Consider the following 26,514-nt stretch of genomic DNA (forward strand, 5'->3'; position numbering starts at 1 on the left):
GTTTTAAAGGGGAAGGTATGGGACATTGGGGGCTGGTGCTGGGCTACCTGCAGGAGAAGGTGGTGCCCAGGCAAATAGTCATATGTTGGCATGACCCTGAACAGACTTGCTGGCATCAGCAGCAGCTGTGTTCCAGAAGTGGTCAGGACTTCTCCTCTGGGGAAGTCTGGTCCTTTATTCCTTAAGGCCGGTGGTCTGCAGTTCTCAAGGAAAGTAAGTTAGTTTATCTGTAGACCAAGTGTATTGTCTATTTTTTTTTTTAAGATTTTAATTTATTTATCTGAGAGAAAGAGTGAACATATGAGAAAGAGAAAGAGAGAGCGTGAGCTGGGGAAGGGGCAGAGGGAGAAGCAGACTCCCCGCTGAGCAGAGACCCGAATGTAGGGCTCCATCCCAGGACCCTGGGATCATGACCTGAGCCAAACTCAACTGACTGAGCCACCCAGGTGCCCCCACTATAGCATTAACATATATAGCTTTTGTTGTTATTTGTAAGTTATGGTAATCTTTTTGTAAAATTCCCTGTTTGCTTAAGAGAGATCCCTTCCTAAGACCAGGTATGTTAGATCAAGTCACCTATGAGATCATAGCACAAGCATAAATACCGTTAATACCCCAATTTTATAAATGAGGAAACTTGAGTCTTAAAAGGGTAAATACCGTGCTCATGCTATACAGCTGGTAGATTGAGGAGCCAGGTTCTAAACCCTGGCAGGCTGACTTTGAGCCTGAGCCTTTTTTTTTTTTTTTTAAAACCTTTATGTATTTATTAGAGAGAGGGACGGGGAAGAAGAAAGGGGCCAGAGAGGCAGAGGGAGAGAGAATCTCAAGCAGACTCCATGTTAAGCACGGAGCCCATCTCACGACTGGGAGACCATGACTTGAACATAAACTTAAGAGGCAGAGGCTTAACTGACTGAGCCACTGAGACACCCCTTGAGCCTGAACTTTTAACAACACTCCCCATTACCCCATACTTTCCTAAAGATTTAGTTTCTTTTTAGCGCAGTGAAAATGCTCTGTATGATGTTATAATGATGGGTACATGTCATTATACATTTATTCAAACCCATCGAGTGCACAACACCAAGAGTGAACCCTTAAGTTGCCTGTAGACTTTGGGTGATGTTATGCAAGTTAGGTTCATCCTTGTTTAAGAAAAAAAAAAAGTACCATTTTCGTGAGTGATATTGCTAATGGGGGAGGCCATGCATCTGTAGGGGGGAGGGAGGTATAGAAGATCTCTGTGTCTTCCTCTCAGTTTTATTGTAAACCTAAGAATGGTCTAAAAAAATAGTCTTTAAAAAGAAAAAAAGTCAACACTGGTCTCAAACTTGAAAACTTAATCCCCATTTTATTTATTATTCCCAAATTATGTGTAGTTTGCATTGACCAATGAAGCCCAATCAGAGATTGGGGACAGGGAAAAACCCGTTTCCCCAAATAAAAGATGCGTGTGCACTTAGTGGTACAGCAGGATCTCTGTGCTCCCTGGTGCCTGTGCCTGCTCATTAGCCTGAAAGCTCATGGTGGGGGCACGGAGCTCTGGGGAACAAAGCTGTGTCAGAAGCTGCAGGCTACACGCTCCCATCATTGCCTGCGAAGGACAAGGACGATGCGGACCCGCCCATAGTCTTTCCCATCCAGCCCGTCCCTAGGTGTTTATACAGTTCATTCTTTGCCTCCTATGTTTTTGGCACGTCCCTTTCTTGGGCCCTGCTTCTTGACTTTCATGTTCTTCCCACCCACTTTGCCCTTTGTCTCATTCTTGGCTTCTCGTACTCTACAGCTGATCTCAGAAATCTTTGTTTTATCGCAGAGTAATGATGACGGTGCTTCGGGTGAACTGTGGCTTTTCTGTTAACAATGGGGCATCTCCCAAGCCACATGCCCACCTTCTACTAAAGACAATATCAGACTGATTGTGGTGAAAGCCTTGTTCCTGGGGCCTCTGGGCGGCTTAGTGCTTAAGCGCCTGCCTTAGGGTCCGGTCATGATTCCAGGGTCCTGGGATCGAGTCCCACATCAGGCTGTCTGCTCAGTGGGAAGCCTGCTTCTCCCTCTCCCACTCCGGTTCCCTCTCTCACTGTGTCTCTCTCTTTCAAATAAATAAAATCTTTAAAAAAAAAGAGAGAGAGAGAGAGAGAAAGCTTTGTCCCCACACCGCGCTGTTCCCGCACGTTCTGTGGGCAGGGTGGCTCTGAAGAATGATTGCCTGGGAAGGTGGACCTGTAGAGGTCTGGCATCTGTGGGGCTGTCAGTGCGTGGCTCTAAGAGGCTGTTTTGTGTTCCCTCCCTAGCTGGCCTGCTGCTGTGGTACTGCTGGCTGCTCCCTCTGCTGTGGCTGCTGCCCCAAGATCCGACAGTCCCGGAGCACGCGCACCATGTATGCGCTGTACTTCATTCTCGTCGTCCTGCTCTGCTGCGTCATGATGTCCAAAACTGTGGCTAACGAGATGAAAGAGCATGTAAGTTGGCCTCTTTCCATCCCTTCCCATTTTCCTTGGTTGAGGAGGGTGTGTGGGAAGCGTTCAATTTAGAGGATGGGGTCCAGCCACCGTGGTGTGGTTGGGGGTCGGCCTGCGTTCTCAGAACCTTCTGGAAGCCACTTGGGTACTTTCCTGCCAAGCTGGGGAACCATTCAGCATCTTGCACTTTCACAGTAGTACAGATGGAGTCCGATGCTTTAGGTGTAGTGTGTGTTTTATCCTAGCCTTGTTTAGAGCTGTTCCTCCTCGGATGTACAGTCTTTTCTTGTAGACTTTGTACTACAGCTAAGGCTGCCGGTGTCTCAAGTAGTAGCTGTTGTAAACTCAATTTGGCCTACGTGGGATGCATGATAAAGCATACAAAATCCCCACAGATAATGAGGAATGGGCCATAGGGCAATTTTTATTTTGCTGATGTACCATTTGTAAATTGGGTGAGGGATGGATTTCTGGCCATTTCTGGGGCAGTGTATGCAGGGGTGGGCCTGGTGATGTGATGCTAAGGAAGACACCTGCGGCCTTTTTCGTGGGCTTTCCCTGTGGAAGGCCTTTTGATCAGCCAGATGAAAGGGGGACACATTGGGGCGTTTGAGGGAGCCTAATAAATAACATTTCTCTTCCTACGTTTTGTCAGTTTGTCAACAAATTGACAAAAGAGACTACAAGGTCAGCAGATAGATGCCAGACATCACCTTTATCCCTCATACAGCTGATGTGAGACACTGTGGCTTGTGTCTGCAGAGAAGTGTGTTTCCTACTACTGAACCCCGAAATGACTCTGGGGCACCCCACCCAGTTACCAGTCTCATGGGGCTGGACCTGACTTCCCCTACAGAGGTACGCAGTTCACCAGGAAGAGCAGCAGATCCAAAGGAAAGGGGGAGAGGAAAGGCTGTCTGTCCAACCCTGTTTTCCTAGGGACCAGCAGAATGAGGATGGGGAGGAGGCCAGAGGCAGTACTCGGATGGACCTTGTCCACAGTGGCGGTGACATCACCAGGAGCAGCTCCCGACGAGAGTCTCTTCTCCCCAACCTTAGGTTGATGGTACGGACTCTCTTCCATACACTCACTCTCAAGGCTTCAAAACAACCATTTCCTAAAAAACACTTGATACATTCTTATCCATTAGGCCCTTTGAAGAGTTCTGTTAGGTAATGCTTTTATAGTTGTGAATTTAGGGTCTGGAATATAGTGGGACTACTGTGAAAGCTTGTGAAATTGCGATTCTCTGCTGACTGCTTTAAACGTTGGCTCTCTCTCCTCAGTAAGGCACTGCGGTGGGAGCTCCGGGGCATTCAGACCTGTGAGAGACGGAGCTTCTCCTGTGGAAGACAGCGTGTAATGTCTTCTGAGGCATAAAAAAAGTAGAAATGACTAGGTGCCATATGAGGGGATCTATAAAATGCTTTGGAAATTTGGAGGCAGGGGGACCCATAGCTAACCCTGCCTCGTTAGGCCACACCAGGCTTCACCCTGCATTGGTGATAGTCAGCACCTGTCCTCTTTGTCATACTGTGGCTTGATCTTGTATGTTTGTGGCAGTAAGTTTGAGAAGAGCAATACTGACAGGGTGTCTGATCTCACATTTATCACCTCTGTCTTCCAGATAACTTCATGTTCTCTTTCTAATGTAGCAGGCGTTGGTCTGAGGATCCCCTAGGGGTTGTGGTGGGAACTCTGAGCGGGTAGCAGATGTCTCTGCTGCAACTCCAGCCCTTCAGAAAATTTCAGTCTTCGTAGAATTCAGCTTTGGATCCAAGAAACAAATCCAGAGACTCCACAAACATGTAGTGGTGAACCCATCAGAAACATTGTTACTTGGTGGGGGGACTTGGGGGCGGGGGCGGGAGGTGTCCTTTGGGACCCACAAGGATACATTTTAGACTACGACTTTAATAATAATAATTTTAACATTTGGTGGCCTTCCAGGTAACCTGCCTGCATGAAACCATCCTTAACAACTTGAGCCTGTATCTGTGATTTCCAGGTCTCTGTAGAACATTTAAGAAGCAGAAGACATTGAGTGTTGAGGGGTATCCCTAAGGGAGGCTTCATGGAAGGGACTTGTGTGATAATAATAAGTATTTTAATTGCTGATATTTATTGGGTGATACCCCATACCAGGTTTTATTCTGAGCATTTTACCTGAATTCTCTCGGTTCCTCACTATTGCTGTTGGCCGGGCAGTGGGTGCTGTGCTTGCTCCTGCCTTCCAGATGAGGAGGCTGGGGCACTGAATCATCTCGTTACCATGCCCTAGGCCTCCAGCTCTAAGTAGTACAGTTGGGATTTGAACCTGGGCCAAATGTGTTCTTCGCTACTAGGCTGTGTAGGTGGGGAGGAGGGCAAAGAGAGGAGATTTGGGTAGGTGAAATGGTCTTGCATGGATTTTAGTGCCAAGGTTAGGCATTTGACCATGGTGTGGTGGCAAATGTGGGAAGCCATTATCGATTCTTGAGTGGGAGACAGATATTCAGCAAGGTGGTGTGGTTGTGTGTACAGTGTGATTCGGGGTCAGAGCAGGGAGGAACAGAAGGAGAAAAGGGGAGAGGGGCCACCCCGACTCCTCACATTGTCTCTTGTAAGCATTTCTATGCCTCTCTCCTGAATGTACTTACTTAAAAATGGTTTGGCTGGGCTTTCTGCATAGGGAATGAGGTCTCTGTTGGCTAAACCATTCCTTTTCCATTCTTAGGGCCTCATAGGAGGCAGACTGGCTGGTCACAAAGTCAGCTTGTTTGCAGCCTATAGAATGGAGGCTGACCTCATCCTCAGGCGATGCTTGAAGGCAGGCATTGAAAGGTCCTCTTGTGGGGAGACACACTGGGCTTTTGCTGCAGCCCCCGCTTTGCTGGGCTGTGGAAAGTTTGAGGATGTGATGGGAAGAGGAGAAAGCGTGGGTGCTTGTAACGGCCCGGGTGGGAGTGTGCAATTGCCTCGTACGCAGCATTCTCACGTTGGGGTACAGAGGATGGGACTCTGTCCAGAGCCAGATGGGCCATCGGTGCGTGGGTTAAGAACATGAGGGCAGCCCTCCTTTTCAGTTATTGCCTTGGTTTCAAAATGTAGCCCAAGTTTAGATTTGAGCAGGAGGGGACTGCAAGGAGCTGCCCAGCCACACTTCATCCTGCCTCCTTTCACTAGGGAAACCCCTCTTTTCCATGAGAACTTTGGCTCAGAGCAAACTCTGCCAGTGCTGGTAAAGCAGGGCATGATCTCTGTCTTCTCCTGAGGCATGTTTCCCATCCTAAAGTGTAGGAGCCATTTTACTGCAGGTCATTGAGGTCGATTGATGTGGTACAGGTATAGTTCTCCGCCCCCCCAAGATTTATTTATTAGAGAGAATGGGAGAGGAGAAAAAAACTCTGCCCACAGAACCTAACATTGGGCTCGATCTCATAACCCCAATATCATGACCTGAGCCCAAGAGTTGGAGACCGTAACCTACTGAGCCACCCCGGGGCCCCAAGCAGGTATCATTTAGATATGGTTTTTGGATTGTTGGTGAGGTCCTGAGCTGAAGACCAAGAAAGGACTCTTGAGATGTTTTTGGTGCAAAAAGGTGATTTTATTAAAGCATGGGGACAGGACCCATGGGTAGGAAAACCTGCTGCACTGGGGTTGTGAGGAGTGACTGATAACATCCTAGGGAGCTGGAGGCCAGGACAAAGGGAGGTCTCCCTAAGGACTTTCATATGCTAAGGAAGACTCTCGGGATGCTGGAGGCCTGGCTACTATCAAGTGAAGGTGTTTTTCTTCTAGTAAGGCATAAGACCTTTGGGGGGTATCTGGAGGGAACTTACACTCTGCCTGCCTCAAGTATTTGTCAGTGGGCTGCAGGTTATAAGGAAATTTTAATTTATTTACATTCTCTTCTACCTTTGTTTCCCACATCACTGTGGAGGGGAGGGTGCTGTCAGGCCTCCAGGAAATGGAGTCCACGGTTTCTGGGTTTCCAAAAGTTAGGCTATTTGTTAGAATGCCTTTTCCTTGTAAATCACTGAGACATTTGTAAACTGGTGGAGGCTCCTGTCCTGCAAGATTGTGATCTCTGTCAGTTAACTGTTTGTTAGCTTTAGGGCAGCCTGGAGTGACTGAGGAATGTCACACCATCCCACCTGGGGGAGCGGGCTAGTTTGTGGGGTCCGCTTGTGCTTTGTCAGCAAACTGCCTTCTGCTCCCTCATCAGTCTTGAGATATTTGATGCTGGGGGATTAAAAAATCCATTTCAGAATGTGGGATGACTAGAAAACCCCACAGAAACCCCAAAATGGGCTGGTGAGGGGCTGTTTTGAGAGACTTAAGCCTCCTGACCTGCACCACTAAATCAAGGTGTAACTTCTCTGTTTGGAAGTAAGTGATGACACTTTGAGGGCTCCGTCCCCTGGGTATCTGCTCAGGGGAATCTGCCGTGGCTTTTTAAGAGGGAGGAGAAAGGTAGGTTCTCCTTGTTTCCCGTGGAGGAGGGGCCTCTAAAACCAAACCTGCCTGCTTTGGAGAGGGAAGGACAGGTGGGCCTTGCTCCTTGTGAGCTCAGGTGACAGGCCAGCATAAGAGCAGACTTAAATGGGCCTACCCTGAACCGTCCTAGATCTATTTTCTTCACTCGTGTCCCATGCTGTCCCCAGGCTGCTCTCATTCACTGAGATGTGCTAATTTGTGCCTGAACTAGCTGAATCTTTGCATGTTATTGTCTTTAGAACCCAAGCATTGGGTGGTACATTGTGGATCCAGAGGTTTTTGTGTTGTTATATGTTTGCTTTAAACTTAAATTTTTTTTCAAATGTTTTATTTATTTATTTGACACACACAGAGAGAGAGAGAGAGAGAGAGAGAGAGAGTACAAGCAAAGGGAGCCGCAGAGAGAGAGGGAGAAGCAGGCTCCCCACTGAGCCACCCAGGTGCCCCCTCTTCAGTGTCTTAAAAGCAGGCCTTACATTCCATTCTTAAAAGCAGTCCTTACATTCCATTTTCTCCTAGGACTTGCTGCAAGTCAGCCAGCCTGACATTAGCATCCGGGCCCCCAGTTGCCAGCTATTGCCACATCCAGAGATTGCCGGTGAGCCCAGGACTTGTGCATTGGCCTACAGGCTCTTGTTTGGCCAGTGGTTTTTATTATCATTTGTTTAAAATTTAAACTTGGCTCCTTCAGAGGCCCCATCACTGGACATTTACTTAGATTTTTATGATTATTTTTTAAAGATTTTATTTGTTTGAGAAGGAGCACAAGAGAGAGAAAAGGGGAGAAGGGGAACTGAGGGAGGGGGACAAGCAGACTCCATGCTAAGCGCAGAGCCTGACATGGGTCTGGATCTCATGACATATCTTGATCACCTGAAAGATGTTTTTTAAGTAATCTCTATACCCAGTGTGGGGCTTGAACCTCCCACCCCATGATCAAGATCAAGCTGGCCCAAGCCAGCCGGATGCCCCGGAGGTTAGAGATTTTAAAAGTGGGAGAATCTTAAGTCAGAATCCTAACTAGACCCCTCATTTGATAGGTTGGGAGCAGGGCAGGGACATGTTTTGTCCAAGGCTGTGACCCCAGATGGAGCTGAGACTAGAACCCCAGGAGTGCTGGCCTCCTGGCTGCCTGGCCAGTGCTGTTCCTGCCCGTACCTGTATGTTTGGTTGTCCTTGGGTATTCAAAGAAGTCTCATAGGGAAGGTCATAGAAAACTTATCCTTCCTCCTGAATGCTAATCTTTCTTCTGGAGCCGGTGGTACAGGAGAAGTGTTTCTTCTGTAAGCAGCTCAGCTTCGGGCCTGAGGCAGCTTTCTTAGCTTATCTTCCCATCTGCTGCTTTCTGGTGGTGCGGACCAGAAGCTGGGCTCCAGGAATGATGGTTGGTCTGTCGCAGAAAATAGAAGCAACCGCAAATTTAGTTTTCATTTATTTGGCGGCTTTGCATGTGAAACAGAAACTGCCTTCAGGTTGTGTTTGGTGTCATTATATTTTAAAAGTAAACAAATATCAGCAATGAAAAATACTCTGCTTTGATCCAAAACACTGAGGAGTCTGTCCCAGCTTAGAATGACAGTCATTCACACTCAAGTGGAAAGTCTGGCTCTTGTTTTGATTTTGATGTTTACCAGTTGAACGTGAAGAAAACTGTGTATCTGAGACCTGGTATCAGGTGTTATTACCAAGCAATGAAGCTTTATAGAGTAGTAGATAGTAGAACTCCCCTTTCTTAGCTGGCATTTTATGTTTTTGTGTTAGACCAAGTGTCAAATTAGGGGGGAAAAAATGCTGACCAGATCAGTTCTTTAATTCTGGAGTTTTTTTGTTTTGTTTTGTTTTGTTTTTGTTTGTTTGTTTTTTTTTTTAAAGATTTTATTTATTTATTTGACAGAGAGATATCACAAGTAGGCAGAGGCAGGCAGAGAGAGAGGAGAAAGCAGGCTCCCTGCTGAGCAGAGAGCCCGATGCAGAGCTCGATCCCAGGACCCTGAGATCATGACCTGAGCCGAAGGCAGTGGCTTAACCCACTGAGCCACCCAGGCGCCCTATTTTTGTTTGTTTTTGTTTTTTTAAATTCAGATGGGATAGAATGCTCTCCAGAAGTTCTCTTTCTGAACAGCAGCTGAGTTCATTGTACTGTTGTACCTTGTATGTGTAGAGTCTATCAATGAATATGTTTCTGAGGTTAAAGGTGGGTTTGGGCCCTCAAACCTCAAAGTCCTTGATAGGACCCCGTGAGAATATTTTTACCATGTCTTAATGAGAATTTTCCTATGGGGAGCTGGCAGTGAATTTTCCACCTCTTAATACTCTGGGTCCCCTCCCCTCCAAGTGGGGGTGACTTTGGGGGCATGTGTTTCCGAACAGCTTTTGTTTGGTCTCAATTCCATCCAGACCTAACACCATGTGGGAGAAAACCAAGAGTCCTCACAACCCTGCCATCCCTCCCTCCTCTCCTTGATCGGGCCTCACCCTCCTGCTCACAAGTGAATTCCGGGAAAATGATGGTGGGAAATAGTTCTGTAGTACAAGCAGCGATTTGAACTAATGGAGACCCTGCTGAGAGTCTTTTTTTGAATCTGAACCAAGGGTAGAAAAGTTTGATCCCTGTCCAGGAATAATGAGCTTCCCAGGAGCCAGAGAACAATGAAACAATAGTTATTGTCTTTGGACTGGAGGATCCATTACCTAGAAACTTTTGGGGGGGACATCAAGTGTTAAAGAGGATCTCTGTTTCAGGATGGATCTGGCTGTGGGAAGGGGAGAATGAACCCCCTTTCCTGTCATCTTCAAAAGCATCTCCTCACCGACTGTCTGCTGGGCCCTCAGGGCACCCCTCTGCAGATAAATGGAACAGACAAGAACTTCCAGTTGGAAGCAAACAGTTCTGTCATTATAAAAACAGGCCCGGGGGAGCAGACCAATGGCACGATGCAGAAAGAACTAAGAGTCAGTAGCCTCAAAGCGCTGGGAGCAGGAAACATAAATATTGTGAATAGTTGAGTCTTGATGCTCTTGAGAATTTAAAAGGCGGATCGTGTTCCTTGGTTAAACTGTAGCCCAAGTTTGTGCTTGGAAAAGTCTTTTAAGTCAAATAATTCCTTCCTTCCTCCTATCTTTCCTTCTTTCCTATGTAAGTGCCAAGCCCTGGGCGAGGTGCAAGGGTATGTAAGTAGTAACACAGTTGTCGTCCTTAGAGAACTGGCCCCCAGGTAGGGGAAGCAGAATGGTTTAGTAACTGCACTCAGGAGGAGCCCCTTGATGTTAGATGGCAAGTGTGCACACGGGGACGGGTTTGAAAGCTCCGGGTGTGTGAACTCCATTAGTGACTTGGAGACAGTGCCCTCAGCTTCGCCATCATTTCTGTTAACCTTTGGGGTCACGTTAGCACTCAGGAATGTTTTCTCTGTGTCCTTGACTGCAAGCAGAGGAGCCTGGGTGAGGGTAGAGGTTTGTGAGGGAATGTGTCTAGCCCTCTAAGCTTAAGGCTGTACCTCTAGGGGGTCAGGCATTTTGGGGGTGTGGTTTTTACATTTCAGTGATGACTGTTTCTACAGTCTCAGAATAAGTCTAAAATTATCTTTCCAAATGGCGGCTTTCATCAGAGTGGGTTTTATTTTTGGTTGCATGGAGTGTGTTTGCATAACAGATGTGAGGACTTTTCTCTTTTAGAGCTCTTGAGGGCTTCTGGCCTGTGGCGAGGAGCACTGGGACTCCCATGCCTGTCCCCCCCACCCCCACCACCCTGCAGCTAAATTAAAATACTTAATTTGCTGCTCTAAAAATGGCATATGGGAGATACACAGTTGGATTCATTTAAAGCACAAGTTCCAGAGTCTTGTAGAGGTGAGAAGGCAGGGCAGAGTCCTAGGACCTCTCTGCTCCTCCTTTGGCTTTTGATCTGTAGAGCTGGTGAGCTTTTCCTGTAGAAAGCCAGCTAGATAACATTCTCCAGTCTGGGGGTTTTTGTGGTCTCTAGCAACTTCTCAGATGCTGCCATTGTAGGGCAAAAGCAGCCAAAACAATGTGCCAGCAAATGAGTGTGGCCGTGTTCTAATCAAACTTTATTTTCCTAAACAGAAGCTAACGGGATTTAACCCACAGACTGTGAGTTTTTGATTCTTGTGTTCTGTTGTCAGTGGCCCTATGCATGTCATGTACAGTCAGTCTGTCCACCTTGGGAGGAGAACTTCAATGGTTAAAAGTTACATTGAGGACACCAGAGTCCTTGCTTTCAGTTGTAGATAATTGGGATGTGTCAACCACGTGCTAGATCCACGAGACAAGAATATTGCAGCAATAAATTTACTGTGACACGTTTAATGCTCTGTCTTGGTATGCGTGGCCTTTTGAAATAAATGATAAATTATTCACAGATAAAAATAATCTGTACTCTTCTTCTGTAGTCAGATGAAGCATTTTGGTGATCAGGAAAAAGTGGGGAGGGAGAAGATGAGTGTGTGGGTACCTTGCTTCCCCAGCTGCCAAGGACTCCCCATTCCAAGTCAGGTAAATTGTAAAATGGAAAAGATGCTGGGCCAGAAACCTGAACATATGCCATGTCCTGGTCCTCAGTACGAGGATTAGGGAGTAGGGGCTCTCAGAAACTTGCAATTAGAGGTGTGGTAGGGTGCAGTTTTTGGGGGGGATATTAGATTCTCATGTCCTACCTAAGGCAAAAATCACGAACAATTAATATTAACCATGAAAATGCTTGATTGACATTAACATATAGGATAGAAGAAAGATTGCACATGTGAAATCTAGTTTTACTGGGTCTAAAAAATTATTCATAGAAGACAGGCACACAGTTGAATTTGTGTATCACTGTATTCCAGTCCACATAGTCACAAAGACCATTGATTTGGGGCTCACTTGGGCTCTGAACATGTCTTCTATCTGGTAAGTGATCTGAATAGAAAGTTTTGCTTGTTGAGATGTTTCATCTTCTCGTTAGAGAAAGTCCAGCATCTCTGCCTTCACGGGTGATTCTTCCGTGGCCTCTTTCCCTCAGGACAGGTACAAACTCCTTCAGACCCTGTCCTCTGTGGGAGGGACAGGGTGGACAGTAACCTTATTTGCCAGTAAAACGGAGTACAGTGCTCTGTGGTGAGTTATAAGGTGTCTCTGTGGTTAGGTATAGATTTTTTCCTTAGAGTCAGAGGGCCCCATCCCTATCTTACCCCCTTGCAGTGCTTCTGGACAAAGACCCCCAAGAAAAAGGATTGAGATGCTGACCCTGAGAGGCCAGTGGCTCTGAAAGTTGTGTCCTTCCTTCCTTTTCCTCCACTTGTCACTCCAGCCCTCGAGTTCTCAGAAACCCTCCCTGGGGAGAGCTTAGTAGTACCTGCTCAAATTTCAAACATAGTGACTTTCTGACCCCCAGATTACCTTCTTGGTAGCTGTCCTCCTTGATGTTTTACACATGTGCTGAGAGAGATGCACAATAGGGAAAATACCCAGTGTGCTTTGTTTGTGAATTATGGATGAAGTAATGATGAACAATCAGAAACAGCCTAAACGTCTGCCATTTGGGTAAAAGAAACTAAAGGATGGTTGGTGCAGACATGCAGCGATCTGCACGACACAATGAGTGGAGAGCAGCACAGCGAAGGGTCCAGAAGGGTCCACGCGCAGCTGCGACGGTGCTTATTACCTCTGGAAAGCAATCGAGTTAGAGCTGGGGGGACAATGGTCGAGAATAATATTTTCTATTTTATTTTATTTTATTATTTATTTAGTTATTTATTTATCTATTTATTTTGAAAGAGAGAGAGAGGGAGAAGGTGTGCATGTCCTTGGGTGCGAGGCGGTGGGGTGAGGGGAGCAGAGGGAGAGAGAGAAACTTGAGCAGGCTTGAGCCCAGCATGGAGCCGCAGTGGGGCTCCATCTCACAGTCCTGAGACCATGACCTGAGCTGAAATCGAGAGCCAGCCACTTAACTGACTGAGCCACCCGGGTGCCCCTTATATTTTCTCTATTTTATGGTAATTTACATTTTTCCTGGCAACAGGCATGTAATTATGTATTGCTGTGTAATCACAAATCAGTGACATTTAGGAATGATCCTTGGACCCCTTGCATTTGCCATTAGGTTTCTTGAAAACAGGGGTGGAAGACCCTCTGGGTTCACTTCCTGATCCCTACACAGAGCCTGGCTATCTCCTCGGCCATCTGCATCCTGGCTTCTGCTCCCACTGGCTCTAGAGAATATTCTGATTCAGTGTCCCAAAGGACTGCCGGCAGCCAGACCCTGTGTTCCTTCTCAGTCCTACTCATGTTGGTGGTATTTGATGCTGCTGACCTCGCTCTGCTTCTTGAAAGCCTCTCTTTCTAAGTCTCCTCCTTCAGTTCTGGACCTTTTCAGTTTCTTCCTTGAGTTTTTCCTTCTTCCCAGCCCCTGAATATTTGTATTCTCCAGGGTTCTGGGTTGTGTCCACCATCCCCCTCCCCACCTTCACCACGTTCCTCTCCAGGGGAGTCTACTGACAGCCATTTCTGCTGCTCTACCAAATCTGTAGCTCTAGTCCAGCCAGCTTCCTGGAGTTCCGTGCCCTTGCTGAGTCACCTGCTCACACGTCCTCTTGATACAGGCACCTCCCGTGCAATTAAAAAAAAAAGAGTTTTAATTTACTAATCTTTAAACTAAGATTTATATTTATTAATTATTCAAACAATTTATTAGTCTATTAATTTATAAATACATTTATTAATGATCAATTATTTATTAATTTGACAGAGAGAGAGCATGTGTGGGATGCACAAGCAAGGGGAGGCAGGCAGAAGGAGAGGGAGAAGCAGGCTTCCCACTGAGCAGGGAGCCCGACTCTGGGATCATGGCCTGAGCCGAAGGCAGACACTTAACTGACTGAGCTACCCAGGTGCCCCTGCAATTTGTTTTGTTTCGTTTTTTTAAAGATTTTATTTATTTATTTGACAGACAGAGATCACAAGTAGGCAGAGAGGCAGGCAGAGAGAAAGAGAGAGGAGGAAGCAGGCTCCCTGCCGAGCAGAGAGCCCGATGTGGGGTTCCATTCCAGGACCCCGAGATCATGACCCGAGCCTAAGGCAGAGACCTTAACCCACTGAGCCACCCAGGCACCCCTGCAATTTGTTTTTAAGTGAAGTATTGCCCCACTGCTTTGAAACCGCTCTTCTGTTGAAAGACCCCTGCCCTGGAAAGTCCCCTCCCTTAAGAGATAGATAGGAGAACTAACCGCTTGTTTGCTTTTCTGTGAACCGCTGGCTTTTTAGGTATAAGGTTAGATTATAAATTGTGTGATGAATTATATAATTAACTGCTCTTTTGCCTTTCTGTAACCGCTTGGCTTTTAGGGTGTGACACTTGTCGCCTGTTCAAACAAGATACCTTCTGCTAAGAGGCATAGTCACGTAGGCAGGGGGCCACATAGTCAAGTAGGCAAGATATTTTCCTGCTGAGTAATGAGGCCCAACCCCCTTCCTTGCTCCCCCTTCGCGCGCACAAGCTTTTCAAATGTACTCCCCCTTCGCGCGCGCGGACCCCCGAAACCAATCCACTAACACCGAGGGTGCCTCTTTCAAAAGTTCAAATTGTCAGCCAATCAGCTCTACCCCACCCAAAACCTGTTTGTGCCAATCTATAAAAACCCCGCTTTCCCCTCGGTTGGTGTGCTCGGTTAGCTGGAGCTGCCGACCACCCGCCGGTACCTGCGACCCAATAAACCTCTTGCTGTTTGCATCCAGTGGCAGTGTTGAATTCTTGGGTAAGGGGATCCGCGGGTCTTTCACTGTGATTCCTCTTCCCCACTGGTCGACCTTTGGATCAGCTGTCAAACTAGAAACCAGGATTCCTATACCTGAGTTCCTCTGCCTTTATCTGTAGGCTTACCCCAAATCAGCAAAGAGGACCTACCCATTCCCTGGCCCCCAGTCACCAAATTCTTTGCCTCCTTGAAGAGTTACGTAAGTTTTCACTGGGATCGACTTCTCATTCAAGACTGGTTACTTGTACGATTTGGTTTGTACATTCCACCTTGGATGTTAACTCATTCTCTGTTTACAGAGACTGACATTAGTTGGTCCGTCTCCTTTTGTGGAGGATCCCTTCATTCCATCATAATTAGTCAGTACTCTGGGAATTGTCTTGTTTGGATTGAAAGCTTTTTGTTTACAGTTTGATCAGAGTTGTTTTCCATCTAATCAAATTTGTGGCTGCTCCATCCTGATGAAGTGCTTGTGGTGAAGGGGCTGTGAGCCCTAATGCTAGTCTCTGTCTCATGCTTCTGAGATTCTGCAGAGTTACCACTGGGAGCATTAAGTTCCTGATTTCAGAGGTGACGGGGTCAGATAAAACTAGACATTAAACATTTAAGTTTAGTTTCTCTTGTGGCTTTTAATAATGACAAATGTAGACTTGACTCCTTACCAAGGAATGAGCCTGGAGGTGGTCCCCGGGAGCACGGAAGCTGACCTCAGCATTCCCCCTTTCACAGCTCCTGGCGGTCGGTGGGTAGCAGACAGACATTGCTGGACCTGGAGTTATTCCACAGAGAAAAACCAAGTTGTCTTAGAAAGTTTGAAGATCAGTGGAATTCCAGAAAGAGGAGAGGCAGACAGAAAGAGGCTCTGGTTCTGAAATTCATGTTCAGGTAAGGGATATTAAACTGAACTTGAAGACCCAGTTCTTCTAGTTTTCATGCTATGACTCAGGCCAAACTGCCTACAGCTTTTTTGGCACCTTGGATTCTTGCAGCCTTCTAGAAATCAGATAGACTGTAAGAGTCATTAGCTTTGCTAATATACCATTTTCTTATCTTTCCCAAATAACACTTCCATATCAGAGGGGCACCAATCTCATCTTTCTCCTCTCTGTTTCTTTAAGAAACCTCCCAAAGTCTGTTCTTCTGGGTTTGCAGCATCTGGGCCCCTGGCCAACCAGAGCTGTATGTGGGCCTTTCTGTGGCTCTTCTGTAGTTTCTTTATATTTATTCATCTGAGATAGAAATTGTTCGGGGAGCATAGTTAGTGTCTCTCTTGTGCAGGAAACATCATTTGGGGTTTCTTCTAGCTCCATCTCTTTGCGCTTAATACTTGTGTTGATGTTTTGAAAATATCTTCCCTGATTGGGGAGTTCAGATATATTTTCTTTCTTTCTTTTTTTCCCCCCATTTATTTATTTGACAGAGAGAGACATAGTGAGAGAGGGAACCCAAGCAGGGAGAGTGTGAGAGGGAGAAGAAGGTTTCCCACTGAGCAGGGAGCCTGATGGGGGGCTTGATCCCAGGACACTGGGATCATGACCTGAGCCGAAGGCAGACACCCAGTGACTGAGCCACCCTGGTGCCCCCAGATATATTTTCTTGACTATTGCAGTATGAATCCTTGGCAAAATGAGTAGAGCATCTACTGAATTCTAAGATGCTTATTCCCCCCATGTTTAAATCAGAATGCAGGAAACTGTCATTCATGTAATGTGCTGATTCCCTCTCCCCAAAGTTCTTTTTATAAGATAGACAGCACCTTTGAATTTAAGGAAACTTACTGTGTGAGGGGTTGTTTTGTTTTTCTTTTCCTTTTGTTTTGTTGTTTTGTTATGTTTTTAGTAGGCTCCATGCCAAGTGTGGAGTCCCATGCTCTCAGGACCGAGCCAGCCCAGGCACCCAGGAAGTTTACTTCATGGCTATGTTGGAATAGGAACCATGGCAAGCACTTTACGAGGACTGACTGATTTAATTCTTGGGAGAACTTCATAAGGTGGTGGCAATATTATTTTGTTGTACAAATAGGGAAATTGAAGCTCAGAGAGAGTGTGATATTTGCTCAGGTTAGTAGTGGAGTTAGGGTGGGAAGGCTACTGAGTCCTTGTTTACTCTTACTGATAATATGATGGCTCTGAGTTTAGCTGCCTTGAGGGTTGAAAGGAAGCCTCTTGCCCACAGGTCCCTACAGAACCAACATCAAAGTAGTGTCCTTGGATGCCCAGAGCCAGACTTGAAGAGGCAACACCCTGAGCAGGCCCGTCACCTTCTCCCCCGCACAGTGTAGAGTCTGTTTGTGATGTGAGTTTTCTTTTTCTAAAACTGGGATGGAGCTTGGATAGCAAATATTTAATCAGAGCAAATTCCCCTTGGTAAATTCTCTTGGCTTGTTCAAATGGAGGTTCTTCACTTAAAAATATTCACCACTTACTGAGGACTAAATGACTAAGTCACCCACAGAGCGTAAGGCAGGTCTTAGTACAGAGCAACCGGTTGTTTGGCTACTTCTATTTGGGATGAAATACTCAATGCCACATAGTCACCCACTGATGAGCCTGAGAGCCTCTGGGAGTAAATAAGGGAGGGGATTTTGGGGGGTGGTGATAGAATTCGAGGTTAGGCCCTCCTGGCATTAGCATTTTTCTTGAAATGGGTGTGAGGATTGTTGGGGTGGGGGAGAGGGGACTGAAGGTAAAAGATGGGCTGGTGGAGATGAAAGGGGTACTGACTTGCAGGTGTTATAGTTGGGGGGGAGAGGGAGGTGTCAGGAATTAGTTTTTGTTGATTGAGTGGAAGAAAGAAGGGAAGGAAGAAAAAGCTGAATGAATATTGTAGAGCAATAAATCCCGCTTAAATAAAACAGCTGAATAAGTGAGGTGGTGTCATGCCTCCGTGAATGTAGCTTTTACAGATTTAAAGCAATGTTACCTGTTTCTCACAGCATTACTTAATATGGGTATAGCTTTTGTTCCTCTCTGAAAAGTTTAGAAACATTCACTTCGTGTGGGCTCTCCCATTATGTCAGTATCCAAAGAATTTATTATTTATTTTCTATCTGTCTATTTATTTTTTATTTTTTTATTTTTATATTTTTTAAGATTTTATTTATTTATTTGACAGAGATCACAAGTAGGCAGAGAGGCAGGCAGAGAGAGAAGAAGACACAGACTCCCCGCTGTGCAGAGAGCCTGATGCATTGCTCGATTCCAGGACTCTGGGATCATGACCTGAGCCGAAGGCAGAGGCTTTAACCCACTGAGCCACCCAGGCACCTGTGTCTATTTATTTTTTAAAGATTTACCTATTTATTTGAGAGAGAGAGAGAAAATGCTAATGTGCGCTAGCAGGGGAAGGGGCAGAGGGAGACAAGTCAAGCAGGGGAGCCTGCCACTGGGCTTGATCCCAGGACCCTGAGATTATGACCTGAGGGGAAATCAAGATGCTTAACTGACTGAGCCACACAGGTGCTTTTGTATTTATTTATTTTTGAAAAAAAAATTTTAAACTAAGTTTTATTTTAATTGCAGTTAGTTGAGATGCAATGTTATTTTAATTTCAGGTGTACAGTATAGTGATTCAACAATTCCATACATCAACCATCACTCATTTCATTTCATGACAAGTTCACTCTTTCTTGGTTTCTCTATCTCTCTCTCTTTCTCCTTTTTTTCCCCCTTTGCTCACTTGTTTTGTTTCTTAAATTCCATATAGGAGTGAAGTCATATGGTATTTGTCTTTCTCTGGCTGACTTATTTCGCTCAGCATAATACTCTCTAGCTCTATCCACGTCATTGCAAAGGGCAGGATTTCATTCTTTTTTGTGGCTGAGTAATAGTCCAGAGTGTGTGTGTGTGTGTGTGTGTGTGTGTGTGTACACACAGGTGTATATTTATATACATTTACTCATACCACCTCTTCTTAATCCATTCATCTATTGATGGACACTTGGGCTGCTTCCATAATTTGGCTGTTGTAAATAATGCTGCTGTAAACATAGGGGTGCATGTATCCCTTTGAATTAGTGTTTTTATATTCTTTGGATAAGTACCCAGTAATGTGATTGCTGAGTCATAGGGTAGTTCTGTTTTTAACTTTTCGAGGAAGCTCCGTAGTATTTTCCAGAGTGGCTGCACCAGTTTGCATTCCAACCGATAGTTCACGAGGGATCCCTTTTCTCCACATCCTTGCCAACACCTGTTTTTCTTGTGTTATTGAATTTAGCCATTCTGACAGGTGTGAGGTGACATTTCATTGTAATTTTAATTTGTATTTCCGTGATGGTAGGTGATGCACATCTTTTCATGTATCTGTCTTCCTTGGAGAAATGTCTATTCATGTCTTCTGCTGAGTTTTTAATGGATTATTTGTTTTTTGGATGTTGAATATCTGAAGATTTTAACCATGTGAGTTTACTCACTTACAAAACACAGCTAAAAATTCACACTCAAAATTCAGAAAGCACTTGCTGACTCCTCTCATTACCTGCATGGGGTGCTTCCTGTGTTCTTGTGTCTAGTCCTAATTACTGTCCTGGAGGAATTTCCAGACCAGACATTCTCACTGCGATGCCCCAGGATGCTTTGAACCCTATAAGTTAACACAAACTCCTGATCTGTTCTTCTAGTTCAACTGTTTGTCCTCTACCAACCCTACTCCCCCACCAAACAGCACCTGCCCACTTCCTTTACTTCTTTCTTGTCATCCATATAGTCCTACCAACTCTGATCTCTACCTATAGAATTTCTGGTCTCCCTGCCAGTGGTTTACCTTCTTCATTCATTGACTGTTGGCATCCATCGACAATCCACTGGACTATTAAACCAGTGGCCTTTCAACTAACCCTCCTGCCTGAAGCCGGTTGCCTTTCCAGCCCTACCTCCATGTAGCTAAAATTGTTGTTTTCTCTTGCGTGTAGGATGGGGACCAGACTTCTTAGCATTAGAGTAGTACACCTGGCTCTTTGGAGCGAGATCCTGAATTTTCTTTTAGCTTTATCTTGTGCAAAAGGATTGCTCTTTTTAGTATAAGTATGTCTCATGTAATATTTAGTATAAGTATGTCCCAAATATTGTATGGGGGCATTGTTGGAAGATAGGAGAGGAACAGTAAAGTGTCCCCCAAACTAAGAAGGCAATTTTGAGACTGGAAAATGAAGCAAGCAACTTCATACAATTTATAGAGTTTTATTCAGGGTACCTTATTGATGGTGAGGGTGAGGCAGGAATGGCAGGGGGGGGTGAATCTGGCAGACAATGATCTATAGCAGCTGCACAGTTAATTCTCTGCAAAGTCCAGACCTTAGTCCAGATTTTACAGAGTGAGGGGACATGGCAGAAGGGACTATCATGAGATCAGAAGGTTGTTAGGCCCCTCATTGACAGCCAGTCTTTAATTAGATCTGTGACACCACCTGTGGTATATCTAACAGATTCACAGGAGCCCCAAACAAGCCTTCCCCGCAACCCTTATCCTAGGCTTGGCAGACATTTCTAAGGTATGTATATTAATCCTCAGGGGACCCCAAGAGGGGTCATTGAATGAGCACAAACTAAATGGAGGACCAAAGATGGAGTCATTACTGTCAGCACTCCTGCAGACATACTAAACAATTAGTAGTTATTTATTCAAAATTTAATTACATATTTTGTGTTTTATCTGGCAATCCTACATGTCTGCTACTTTGTTTTGTAGCCTTTTCAGAAACACAGTTGTGTCTCTCTCTATGCCTTTACGTCTTGATTGGATCTTTAAAAAAAAAAATTGCGGTTGCAGAAACTTTGTGAATACAAAATATTTGACATTTCTTTGTGAAAACTTTTGTATCCATCTGTTCACAAAAAAGGGAGCTATACTTAATTGGGTCTCAGCAGCAACACATTTTTGCCTGAGGCACTAACTTGAAAAAACATGTTGTTTCAGAGAAACATGTTTCAGATTAGGGTGTAGTAATGACTGTGGACCTTTTTTGAGTGGAGGGAATCCTCATTCAGGAAAATGAACTCCGGTTACACTTAGTCTTTTTGCTTATGGAAATCTGAATAGCCTCAGTTGCTATTGTTCCTTTAAGATCTTTTCTGAGGATAAAACCAAATTGTTATGCTTCAGTTTTACTTCCAGCTTTGTGTCATTTTTTTTTCCTCTGCAATATTTTTTTGTCTTGTTACAGTGTGATTTTCAACTTATTTTTTTATTTTGAAGAATGTTCAACTTCAATGTTAATAAGAAGCAAGGTTTCTTTTTTTTTTAACCACTTTATTTCCCAACATTAATAGAAATACCCTGCTTGTTCTCATTATGTAAGATTTTAATTATTCCAATAATATGCATAGATTTTACACTGAAACCTTCTGGTTGGACTAGAATAAAGCATTGTCAACCTTTCTCAGAAGGTTAAGACTCATAAAGAATGCTAGTGAATAAAAAAGAAAGCCCAATTAATATCCAATTCACAGAGTAAAATCCAGATAGCTATAAATTTAACAGATGATGTGAACCTTACTTGTAACGAGGAAGATGGACATTGAAACAAGATAGTGGGTTTTTTTTTTTTTTTTTTTTTGGAAGGAAAATTTTTTCTTTGCCTTTCAAGAATCTTTTGGCTGGTCTAAAAATTAAATTGACATGAGACAGATTAATCTGGAAGAGTCAAACTTAATTTTGTACTTTGGTGGAATCCACATAATTTCATAAGCATGAGATTCCAAAGAAGGGCAAAAGGAGATATATATGTTATCCTGAACTAAGGAGAAGGGCGAAGGGACCCGAGACTTCGATGGGAAGAAAAGTAATTTCCAGGAGGATGAAGAGGAGCGAATGTTTGGTAAACAAATGTTTACTGAGCCATATGGAAGCAAGGGATGGAGAAAGGAATTTTTACAAACAGACCTTGCTCAATTCCTCTTCTCTACCACACTGAGTTCACAGTATTCTGTGCTTCTCTGTGGCAGTAGCTCTCTTCCTGGAGCAGGTCCTCTATTAAATCCATGCCCCCCAGTCTAAATTTTTTTAGGCAATTATCAGGGAGGTCAACATTTTTTTGAGTCTCCTAGAACTTGATTGTTTTCAGATAAAAATAATTCGCATACCAAAGTGCCATATTATGGGGCCATTTGTTCTGAACTTACACCTTATCTTTAAATTGGATGTTCACGTTGGGAATGGTGAGCAGTCTCCAATATTACTGATGAGATATAAATTGGTACAGTCTTCAAAAGCATGGTTTGACTTTACCTCTTGAAACTTTAAAATTTGATTCCATTTCTAGGTCAGCAGTCTATCCATATAAGGCACATGTTCAATGAAGCATGCGTAACAGTGTTTACTGAGTCAGTGTGTGTAATAACAAAAAACCACAAATAACAGAAAACAAAAAATCGTCTCCAGGTGTTCACTGTGGGAATGCTTATCAGTTTTCATCTATTCTTAACCATAAAATATTAAATAGTGGTTAAAAAGTGGATTGGAATTCTACGTAAATTAATAGGGAAAGGTCTCTATGGCTTATTGTTAATTAGGAAAAAACATTGTAGAACAATACGTATACTCTTTAACAAAGTTTTTTGTTTATACACTGTATATATGCCACATACAAGTGTATATATGTACGTATGTGTATGTGGGTATATTATGAATGAATATTGGGGTTGGGGACACACTTGTAAACTAATAAAAATACCCACCAAATTGTTAACTCTTGAGGAGAGGAGTGATATTTTGGGGTGGGACTGAAGGAAGTCTTTCACTTTTTAGTCTGTATATGCATTTCAAAAAAAATAATCTGTGTATTACTGTATAATTTTTTTTTTTTAAAGTTCTGATTCTAGACGTCAGAATTCATTAGACTAAGTAAAGGTGAAATGGTACATTATAGCACTATATCTTTAAAAATGATTCGGAGAGGGGTGCCTGGGTGGCTCAGTGGGTTAAAGCCTCTGCTTTTGGCTCAGGTCATGATCCCAGGGTCCTGGGATTGAGTCCTACATGGGCTCTATGCTCAGCAGGGAGGGAGCCTGCTTCCCGCTGCCTCTCTCTGCCTGCCTCTCTGCCTACTTGTGATCTCTATCAAATAAATAAAATCTTTAAAAAAAAAAAAAAGATTCCGAGAAAATTAAGAAAAAGTCTTTGGAAGAGGGACTTTTTTCTCAGTCTGCATTTCTCTGTGCACCACGTACATTTCCACATTGGGTTATGACTTGTGCTGAACAAACACTTCATGACATCCCTTCCTTATCTGGCTTTCTTTTTTTTAGAAGTCTATTTATTTTAAGATTTTATTTATTTATTAATTTATTTCAGAGAGAGAGAGAGGGAGAGGGAGCATAAGAGCACAAGCAGAGGAGACCGGGCTGAAGGAGAGGGAGAAGCAGACTCCCTGCTGAGCAGGGTGCCAGGTGGGGCTTGATTCTAAGACCCTGGGATCATGACCTGAGCCAAAGGCAGATGCTTAACCTACTGAGCCACCTAGGCACCCCTTTATTTACTTATTTACTTTTGAAGTAATCTCTGCACCCAACATGGGGCTCAGACCCACCAGCCCAAGATCAAGAGTCACATTCTATTCTGACTGAGTCAGCCAGGAGCCCCTCTTCACCCAGTTTGAACAGATGAATTTTTTCTTTTTCCTCAGATTCCATTTTATGAAGATATTTGTAAAGGCATTAAAGCTGGTGACACCTGTGAGAAGTTGGTGGGGTATTCTGCAGTGTACAGAGTCTGTTTTGGAATGGCCTGTTTCTTCTTCATCTTCTGCCTCCTGACCCTGAAAATCAATAGCAGCAAAGGTTGTAGAGCGCATATTCACAATGGGTAAGTCTTTGGTCTTCGAGAGTGGGGGTAGGTGGTCTCCCCTGATGCTTAGAGTACTGTTCCTCAACCTCATGCTCATCAGACCGTCTGACTACTCTTCCTCTAGTTGAAATTGTTGACACTGACCTTAGGGACGGTGGGACTTGCCACCCCTCAGTGGCCTAAGAACTAGAGTCCTATTTGTAACACTTAGTACCACAACGAGAAAAGCAGCGGAGACGAGAGTTTTTATTTCTTGTGTTAAGGCCTGTCCCTACATCATCCCCTCACCTCAACAAAGTGGTTGGGTTGGTCTAATTATGGGAAAAGGCAGTCTCCAGTCACTTAATTACTTCCCCTCGATTTGGAAGGAACAGTACCAACAACAGAAACATGGGCTGACATACTTACCTTCTAAGAGCTCTTTTGTCCTTCCATGAATATCATTTAAATACATTTCCTCTTTTTTTTTTTTTCCCTTCCAGCTTTTGGTTCTTTAAACTTCTGTTGCTGGGGGCCATGTGCTCAGGAGCTTTCTTCATTCCAGATCAGGAGACCTTTCTGAATGGTACAAATGGGGTATTTGGGTGGTACCTATTTATTTTGTCCTTACCCGTTTTGTAAAATTGTTGCAAACCGTAGTCCGGGGTGCCTTTGATATTTTGAATTAGTGATTTTCTTGTGGTTTCATAAAAAAGCCCCTCCTTCCCTGCCCACTCTTCATCCACACCCTCTTCTCCCTCTCTTCTCCCCTCGACACCCACTCCTGCTTGATCTCTCCCCTATTTCCTCCCTTTCTGGCTGGGTGTTCCTCTGCAGCCGAGAGAATTCAAAGGATAATTTTAAGGCTGTTGGCCCGAGGGGAAAAGTGGGGCACTTAAAATGTGTTTGAAAACCAGTTGGCCTGTCAGCATGACTCCCATCAGCCATGTTTGAATGGGCCCAGGGAGGCCTTGTTCTTTCCCAGGGAACCGCCCGGGAAATCCGCCTGCTCCCGACCTCGGGCTGTCCTAACAGCTTCAGATCTGCCTGCAGCTGTGGTGAGATCAGACCGGCTTCCTCTAGTCCTAGTCCTACCTGTAAACTTACCTGATGTGAAACTGTGTAACACCGAATTATGTAGGATTTACCAAAATTAATTTAATTGGAAGCCTTTAATCATACCTGAAACAGGGGCCTTTTTTCATAAGAGTCCGGAAGGGAAAAAAGCCTGAATTTCAGTGGTTCGAAACTCTGTTTAACCCATACAAATTCATGTGTCTAGTTCAAGTAGTAAAAACATGCACGAAGTAGCCGTCCGTAAGGAACAGCCCACAGCCCCTCAGATGGTCACTAGGGTCTGGCTAGTTTTTAGGGTCATACTAATTTTTTTGTTTTTGTTTCAAGATTTCATTTACTAATTTGAGAGAGAAAGCGCATATATGCATGGACCAGGTGGGGAGAGAAGAGGCAGAGGCAGAGGGAGAGGTAGGCTCCTCACTGAGCAGGGAGCCTGATGTGGGGCTCGATTCCAGGACCCTGCGATACCACTTGAGCTGAAGACAGACACTTCACCCACTGAGCCACCCAGGTGCCCCTAGGGTCATACTAATTTTTGTAGTCCTTAAGGAAGTTATATTTAAGTCTTATTTTTTTCCTAAAATGCTGTTACTTAGTTTTCTGTTCCCTACAGATGTACTTTTATGTATGGAAATGGTAGATTTAGGGTGGGAAGGGGCCCAGTGGTCCTCTAGTGCAGCTCAGTCATTTTTACAGACAAGCTGTAACCCAGAGGAGCGACATGGCTCACTCAAGGTTAGAGCTTCTGTGTCGCAGAGAAGTGGATCTGAGTCTCTCTGAACCTCATTTCTCTACTAGTCTCTGGTGACTCCATGGGCAATACAGTTTGAACCTTTTTTTACCTCATAACTTGTGTTTTTTAGTTTTAGATTGTGGGTCATTGTTGATTTTATGAACGACTTCATCTTTTAGGCTATCTGGCAGATGCGGTATGGAGGTTAAGTCCAGGTGCTCCCGAGCCACACTCTGTGTGTTCACATCCCAGCCTAGTCCTTTACTAACTATGGGACTTGGTTGGTTTACATGGACTCTCCATTTTTCTCATCTGTGAAGTGGGTATAGTGGTGGCACCCATTGTATGGGATTGCCTGGAAATTAAAGGTACAAGAAGAACACGGTAAAGATAACTATAGTCTTTATTCTCCTTTGAACTCAATGCCAGAACAGTCACCTCAGCTCCTTTGGGACGATGGTCTTCTTTTGCAGCCTGGCGCTATGTGGGAGCCGTCGGAGGCTTCATCTTCATAGGCATCCAACTCATCCTGCTCGTTGAGTTCGCACATAAATGGAACAAGAACTGGTATGTGCATTTTGGGGGAAGCTTCCAAGTGAGCTCGCCTGCTGCTCAGAGAAACTGCCCACAGGACGGTGTTAACCAGCAGCTCTGAATTGTGCTGGGATCAGCAGCCTGCTTACGCCTCAGATAGCTGGCCCACACTTTCCCTTCACTCCTGCTCTTTGAACCTTTTCATTCACTCCTCTCCCATGCTGTTTTTCTCTCCTTTCTCCCTTTCCTTCTTCCATTTCATTTCTCTTCCCTTTTTGGCTTTTTCCCATGCGCTGTCGTTTGGGCTTTGAGTGGGCTGGCACTTCTCAGCCCTGGCTTCCTGGTTGGGATGGTGGGTGCCTGAAAATTTGGGCAGGCTTTATCGTAGGCTTCTGTCCTTAAGAGATTTTTAAAAAGAAAAAAAAAAAAACTTTGGAGCTGAAAATACACTTTCTGCAAAGAATATGATAGTTGTTTTCTTAAATTTTTATTGGTTCCTCCTCAACCTGCCTAAGAGTATAAGGATCCCTTCACTAGGAAGGTCTGTTGTGCTGCCTTAGAGAGCCATCCTGAATTAAAAGATGTAGAGTTCTTCTAACTGCCTTGAACATGGGATTCACATCCTAGAATGAAGTGGGAAATGCCAAACTATTAATAGCTACTTTTATTTCTATTTAATTTATTACTGAACCACATTGAGCGACGGGCAGC

At 44.5% G+C, this 26,514-nt stretch overlaps 1 protein-coding gene across 1 annotated transcript in view; it reads left to right on the forward strand.

The window, feature by feature from the left end:
• Positions 1–26,514, forward strand: part of SERINC5 (serine incorporator 5) — a 102,605-nt gene that overhangs the window by 48,075 nt on the left and 28,016 nt on the right. The window contains exons 2-5 of the mRNA XM_032335864.1: positions 2,301–2,468; positions 23,320–23,498; positions 23,963–24,045; positions 25,743–25,836. Coding sequence (XP_032191755.1) covers positions 2,301–2,468; positions 23,320–23,498; positions 23,963–24,045; positions 25,743–25,836 — 524 coding nt within the window. The remainder of the gene's footprint in view (positions 1–2,300; positions 2,469–23,319; positions 23,499–23,962; positions 24,046–25,742; positions 25,837–26,514) is intronic.

The sequence above is a fragment of the Mustela erminea genome, chromosome 3 (genome assembly GCF_009829155.1).
Source record: "Mustela erminea isolate mMusErm1 chromosome 3, mMusErm1.Pri, whole genome shotgun sequence".
NCBI lineage: Eukaryota > Metazoa > Chordata > Mammalia > Carnivora > Mustelidae > Mustela > Mustela erminea.